Source organism: Coniophora puteana (assembly GCF_000271625.1).
Source record: "Coniophora puteana RWD-64-598 SS2 unplaced genomic scaffold CONPUscaffold_5, whole genome shotgun sequence".
NCBI classification, from domain to species: domain Eukaryota; kingdom Fungi; phylum Basidiomycota; class Agaricomycetes; order Boletales; family Coniophoraceae; genus Coniophora; species Coniophora puteana.
Genome location: NW_006913057.1, coordinates 581,590 through 588,081, shown reverse-complemented (window position 1 = coordinate 588,081; position 6,492 = coordinate 581,590). Strand labels below are relative to the sequence as shown.

The 6,492-nt window shown below is 52.6% G+C and overlaps 4 protein-coding genes across 4 annotated transcripts; 2 read left to right on the top strand and 2 right to left on the bottom strand.

The window, feature by feature from the left end:
* Positions 1 to 408: 408 nt before the first annotated feature.
* On the top strand, positions 409 to 1,028 carry CONPUDRAFT_55107 (uncharacterized protein; the record flags this gene model as incomplete). The annotated part of the gene is made up of 2 exons (XM_007769248.1): positions 409 to 721; positions 769 to 1,028. The coding sequence occupies 2 exons, from the start codon at positions 409 to 411 to the stop codon at positions 1,026 to 1,028; spliced, it is 573 nt and encodes a 190-aa protein (XP_007767438.1).
* Positions 1,029 to 1,705: 677 nt separating this feature from the next.
* CONPUDRAFT_152738 (uncharacterized protein) lies at positions 1,706 to 2,859 on the bottom strand (the record flags this gene model as incomplete). The annotated part of the gene is made up of 4 exons (XM_007769516.1): positions 1,706 to 2,356; positions 2,435 to 2,619; positions 2,668 to 2,790; positions 2,841 to 2,859. The coding sequence occupies 4 exons, from the start codon at positions 2,857 to 2,859 to the stop codon at positions 1,706 to 1,708; spliced, it is 978 nt and encodes a 325-aa protein (XP_007767706.1).
* Positions 2,860 to 3,073: 214 nt separating this feature from the next.
* CONPUDRAFT_152737 (uncharacterized protein) lies at positions 3,074 to 4,446 on the top strand (the record flags this gene model as incomplete). Its single annotated transcript, XM_007769515.1, has 4 exons — positions 3,074 to 3,379; positions 3,428 to 4,078; positions 4,131 to 4,296; positions 4,346 to 4,446. The coding sequence occupies 4 exons, from the start codon at positions 3,074 to 3,076 to the stop codon at positions 4,444 to 4,446; spliced, it is 1,224 nt and encodes a 407-aa protein (XP_007767705.1).
* A 548-nt stretch (positions 4,447 to 4,994) lies between these two features.
* On the bottom strand, positions 4,995 to 6,342 carry CONPUDRAFT_152736 (uncharacterized protein; the record flags this gene model as incomplete). Its single annotated transcript, XM_007769514.1, has 3 exons — positions 4,995 to 5,224; positions 5,271 to 6,054; positions 6,133 to 6,342. 3 exons carry the CDS (start codon positions 6,340 to 6,342, stop codon positions 4,995 to 4,997), a joined length of 1,224 nt encoding a protein of 407 aa, XP_007767704.1.
* Between the last annotated feature and the right edge of the window lie 150 nt (positions 6,343 to 6,492).

The following is a 6,492-nucleotide window of genomic DNA, read 5'->3' as shown; positions in this document are numbered from 1 at the left end:
ATTGGATATACATGCTGAACAGTGCGTCAAACACTGGCGATGCTTATGTGCTAAAAGGCTAACCAGAAGCTAAGGAAACGTGTGATAGCTCTTGTCAAAGAGGCGCAAAACAACGAGCAAGCTGCCACACAGCACAAGGCTAGGGAGGCGCGCCGGACGCTGGATCGTCAGGTCCGCTTCTGGCTTGAGGATGCCCCTCGGATTATGGGTGAGCTGGCGTATGAAGTGCCGGATACAAAAGCTGGTGGAGGGCCGGAAGACCAGGTGCTACCTCTGCCCTCTTACTTTGGCAGGGTTCTTTGTGAAGAGCGTGGGTTGACGGCCCTTGTTCAGCAAGAAGCACGACTTCGGAATGGTCAAATGAATGACGCACTTGTCGAGGTCAAATTGGGGGTAGGAAGAAAATCGATGGTTTACAGGGAAGACATCCGAGGGGCATCCGGAAGCGTCAAAAAGCGTACTCGAGCTCAGGACAAACTGGCTCGGGCAGCGGCTGATCTTCGCCTGCGTGCTGATATCTATAGATTGGCTCGGAAGGCAGCTGACCACCTTGGTGGACTTGATCCCAAGTACCAACCACTAGAAGAGAAAGACTTGGAGGCAAGATCAGCCGCAATCCATGCGAGTGTCCGGGGCACCAAAAACGAACATCTACCTTGGATATGGCGAGTTGAAGTTGAGGAGGCAGAGAGGAGTGACAAATCAAAGTTCATGGACACATGTACGTTGTCCGGATTATGGCGAGGCAGAGACTGAAGCCACATGCAGTTGACCGGATTCAATGGATGCGTGCCAAATGCCGGAGGGATCGCTGGGAGGAAGAACTTATTCTTCTCCACGAGGAGATGAAACGAGTGCCCAAATCATTCATGCACGAAGCCACACAGTGGAAACATCGTGCCAACGAGGGAGAAGGGTGGTATTCAGCGTTTGCTCATAGTCAGCACGCAAGGTGGATGAACTTGAAAGCCATGGCGGATGGGATCTTCAGCACCCTGCCGGACGCACCATCCGGTGTGCTTGCATAAAGGACCGGACGGATACTTGGCCAATGAATGCATCATTAATTTCGTATCCGGCCGCTTTGATACACATACATATCGCCTCTTGATTCCCAATCACAACAAGGGATGTTGCTTGTAGTCATCTTTCAAGGACTCATTCCTATCGTTTCTTAGGCAAATACCACATTTTTATGCATCGGACTCAAGGTCAGCGGCTTACATCGCGATTTTTGTGTCCCAACAAATCTCAGCTGTGGATGTGAAAGAGCGCTGATATTACTAATGGAATAAATGTACAGGATAATGCGCAACTGGTTGATATGTCCATGGATTATACCGAGTACTCTAGCTTGACTGAAGGAGGAGCTCATGAGCCCTAAACAATTATTCGATATAATCTAAGCTACTTACTTTCGTGCTTCTTTGCATCACTAATCTTGCAGGCTGCTTTTGTGAGGTCTTCTTGAATGACGTACTCACCATCATCATGTATAGCAAACATGCTAGCCTAAGTGTAAACACTTTGTAACAAGAAGTCAATGTCAGCCAAACCCATCCGGCACACGAAGTATACAACGCTACTATACAAGTTGAAGTTAACATCCGACATGAATTTTGAACAGAACACTCAAGCAGACTTAGAGGATCGTATAGCGAGACAAAGATGCTTATTCGACGATGATCATGCTAACAAAGTACATTTAAAATTCGTAATAAACCCGCCTCGGCAGCCTGGACGCCGGACCAGTAAGACCGAACTGGAAGGTCACCTGCTCATCCGGGCGGGATGCCGGTTCACCGGTAGCCGCTCTGTGCTGAACCTCCCTTTGGTCAACTGTGTCACGGACAGCCTGCCGGAGGGTCTCCATGCCCCGGACATCTTCGAAGGTTTGCTCCGCAGAGTCAAACAGCGCAGTCAGAGCCTCCGGGTTGACAAACTCGAGCATGTACTTTACCTGCTCGGAGAAGCGACGGGATGCAGGGATGATCGGGATGCCCCCTCCTTCGTGGATGGCACGAGGCAGAGGGGCAACCGGATGGACGGTTGAGATGGACCCAGACCGAACCGGAGCGCGAGGGCGGCCTGAAGCCTCATCGCCAATAGCCGGACGCTTGGGGTCATGCTTTGCTGGGGATGGGGCCGACATCCGGCGCTTGGCCTGCCCAGCCGTGGTGTCGTCCGGCTCCACCATGGGGGTGTCAGGCTGGTCCAATGCCAAAAACGATGAGTTGGGGGCAGGATGGTTGGGAGAAGGCTCTTGCATAGCCGGATGAACAGAACGAGAAGAGAGGTCACCGTCTTCCTCAGGGTCCGGATGATCCACCGCAGTCTGTGGATCACCGGATGGTGCCTATGTTGCATCCGGACAGGTTTGACATCATTATGGATGAGGAATTACATTTATTATAAGATTGACAGAAAGGCTTACCGACGGAGTTGGAGGGGCAGCTGAGGTGCCGGACTGAGCGCCGGATTGCTCTTGACCACCGGATGGTCCGGACGGCGCCTGAGGTTCTGCATTCGATGGTGTTGAGGGCGCAGGACCCTGTGCCGCCTTGGAGTTGGCTGCCTGAAAGAGTGAGAGCGCCTTGATGGCGGCCTGGGCACGAGCTGCTGTGCACTAACATTAACATATTGTGATAGACAAAGATGTTTGCGTACGATCTGTAGGCGCCCCCTGCTGCTTGTTTGTGTCCTTCACCTTCTTCTTCTTCTGCTTCTGCTGCTGCTGCTGTTCCGCTGGCACGGTCCGAGGACAACGCGGTGGTATTTCATTACCAAATTCTGTATACTTGTCAGTCGAGAGCACATGGAGTAGAGAATGTGGGACTTACGTTCACCACCAGACGACATTTTTCGAGAGAGGTGGTGGCAGGAGGGAAGGATGGGGATCAGGCGACCTGTGCTTGAAACCCCGAACGAAAACCTCGTGTCTTACCAAAAGTGGCAATTCAGCATGCTCCGACCGGTGCCGGCGGACGGCCGCGTGGCCCAAGTTTTTTTTTCGTACATATACCATGCAATTTTTGGGGCACTTCCCTTGCCCCTCCACACCGTACACGTGAAGATGCCTGAAGACAGTTTAGCATCTGAAGCCTTACCCGCCCCCCTCCAGTTTGTGCCATCGTTGATAGTGCCGGATGCTTGGTCATCGTCCGACATTGGAGCCCAGAGGTCAACGTCCAACGGCGAAGACTTGATTCTGACAGGTCCAAACTGGATCGCCGAGGCATATCGTACATTCCGTCTTACCGGCTGGGGAGTATCCTGCATTATCAGACTGGTCGCTCTCCGGTTTCATATGGCTCACGACGCGAAAGCAGCAGTCAGACCATCACGCGATGACTTCGAGTCGCCGTGGTTCAAAGACGTCGTGAGTCCTCAACTGTAACTGAACTTTCATCCGACTGATCCGGCGCAGGATACTCTAACAGGTATTATTCGGTGCTTCAACTTCCTTGGCATCCGGTACGAGGTCCCTCCGATCTTGCGCCTCATATACTTTGCAAAACTTCCCGTCAACCACCATAAATGGATTCTGGAGTCGGAAAAACCATGCCGGAAATGGCTTTCCGAGAACTATATCTGGGGCGACTACGTTGGGGAGAATCGTTGGTGGGCGAATCTCAAACCGAAGCGAGGTAGCCCACCCCCGAGTGCGATCCGGATGCTGCTACCTCGCCGTGGGAGGGACTACATTGAAGTCGACTCCAGCAATGAGGAAGATGTCAGTGTTAGTGCCAATGTTCGGAAAGGCAAGAAAGCCACCCACCGTCCGACGTCCGGACGTATGATGGGCTCTGCTCATCCCGCCACCCATAGTTCAAAGAAACGACAGAGGATTGTAAGGCGCAAACGGGCTGGGGGCATCTTAGGCACCGGACGTACTCATAAGAGGCCTCGGAGGGAGCCAGTTGCAGGTTCATCCCGCAACAATGAGGATCTGTTAGATTTAGAAGCTGAAGAAGCCGGATCATCAGAAGACTTGGAGTTGGAGGCGGGAGAGTGGTCCGGTGAGGGAGAAGGAGTTTGGATCGGATCGGACAACGATAACGAATATGTGACAACTCATGTAGGTTTCACAGTTTCACATATATTCTTACAGTGACTTACACTTTGCATAGCATGGGACCATCGTTCTGTCTTCCAGCGCGTCAGAAACTGAGTCAGTCATACAGATCACCGACTCACCTCGTCCGGTTGACAGGTTGCTCGCCAACCCGGACGATGAATATGTTCCGAGCTCCGACATCTCTTCTGCTGGCGATGTGATAGGGTCGGACAGTGACAGTGAGTGTTTATGTTCAATCCGACGCCGCACCACTGAACATCAACTCAGTCGACATTGATGAAAGCCTTGACCAAATGGAACTTGCCACAGCAAGGATGCAAGTTGCTCTCGATATCACTCTCCTCCATCTCAGAAGGCGAGGCTTTTAAATTTGTCACTTCAGCTCACCAATACCGGTAAGCAATCCGGGTCCGGATTCGTGTCCGGATCTGGGATTGCTCAGAAGATTAGCAAAGAAACAACACCAAGTAAAAGTTGTATTCAGCTTGTAATATGGATGTGGACTCTGTCCGAAGTTATACAATACATAACAAGTTGAAACTACTGAGTTTTGTGTCTTTAAGTCCCACAGGGTCAAGGCAGAGATATTGGTTGAGTTGTACGTTCATTAAGTTCCGCCCGCTTACATAGATCCGGCCTAAGGGCACAGCTTGTTCAACTTGTACATGTGCTGCTGTAATGAATAAGACCATCATGCAGTGTATGGACAGATTCTGTCCGACAGAATAATATTTATGCATTCATACTAGCCGGATGTAAGTTGCCGGATCAGTCGTCTGATGCAAATTGCACTACATATGCCGGATTGGCTACCTGGTACTTACTTCAATTGTAGCCATATGAAGAATCAAGCACTCGTTGAAATCTATGTAAAACATGCTTTTGAAGGTACGTAACAAAGATCATATTGGTTCAACTACGCCCTACGCGCGTCCGGCACTTCAATTCCAATCGGACTGACAAGTCCCCTCAAATGCTCGACTGTGACGCCGGCATCAAGCCTTCGCTCCATCTCGTCCAACCTCCGGTTGATCTCCGCGATGGTTGCTCGGAGTGCGTCGATGGATGCGTTGACTGATTCCACCCGATCCGACGATGGCTGAGCGGCAGTCGCCGATGACGAGGCAGTCACCCTTTTGGCTCGGACTACAAAATCATTAGAGGGATGTCCTCGAATCGAAGTCAAGCTCACCTGTGCGTCGCGAGCCGGAACCGGATGACCGCTCACTACTCCACTGCGCTTTGAGCGCGTCTATGTTGCGTACGGCTCTGTCATAGTGTTTGGCCTCTATCCGGCGTACACGGTCAGTTGTCCGGATGTAATCAAACTCGGCCCTCATGTTCATCCTCTTCACGCTCTGAGGTCCGGGCTTTGTCTTCGCGAATGGGCACGGATCCTTGGTGATAAAGTGGCAGACGAAGCACCCTGCGTCCGACCGACCAATGCACCGCGTCTTCTTTTTGGAACAAGACTGGCAGCATGTCCAGTGCTCGACGTATTCCGGCGCCGCCGCCGGATCCAGGCTGTACCATGTGGATGGTGGGATCGTATCCTTGCACCTCAGTCCGAGGTTACGGGCATATCTGACAGTGACTGCGGGTGCAGTGTCCGGAACATCGGGCGCCTCGGCAGTCGCTTCCGCCGTCTGGCTAGGGGGACCGGATGGCGAGACTGGATGGTGGCTGCTGAAGTAGGTGCTGGGGCTGATGGAGGGAACCAGCGGTGCCGGGGGAGGGGTGGATCCGGCAGAACGATGAGCGGCGGCGCTGTCATCGTCGTCCGACGGCGCATATGGCTTATTCCACCAGATGGTGTCGTCGACCATCTCCCACCACCTCCCCGTGCCCACACTCGTCGGATCTTCGAAGCCGGGTGGGACCTCAGCCGAAGGGGGTGGAACAAAATCCGGACTAAAGGGCAAGATGGGGGCAGATACCAGGAACGCCTGAATGAGGGGGGGGTGGCCACCATGCGGCTAACGACCGGAACGAGGGCGTGGAGCTCGACCTAGTAACATAAGAATCAGGTACGGTAGCAAAGGTAAAGGACTTACAAGCATTTCGAACCAATAGGTCGTCCACGCAGTCTCCTCATCCTCCTCTGAAACCTCGACGCGTGTCTTGTAGGCGTGGCTTAGTCGACCCTCGACAGTCGACATAACGCGTTCAGCATCGTCCGGCGTGACAGGCGGCCAGACTAGCCCGAGTCTAGCGAGACAGGTAGGAAGGGAAGGGATGTCGGGATTGGATGGAGTGGTCGACATGGGGAGGGCTGAGACAAGTGGTGAAGGGGAAAGAAGGGAGACGCGACGCGTCGCCATTAAATTGTGTTTGTTTGGTTCCACGGAAGCCTGTGTGCTTCTCCGGCAAATACCAGAATGAAATCTATTTATTTTGACACGTGTATTGTTTGC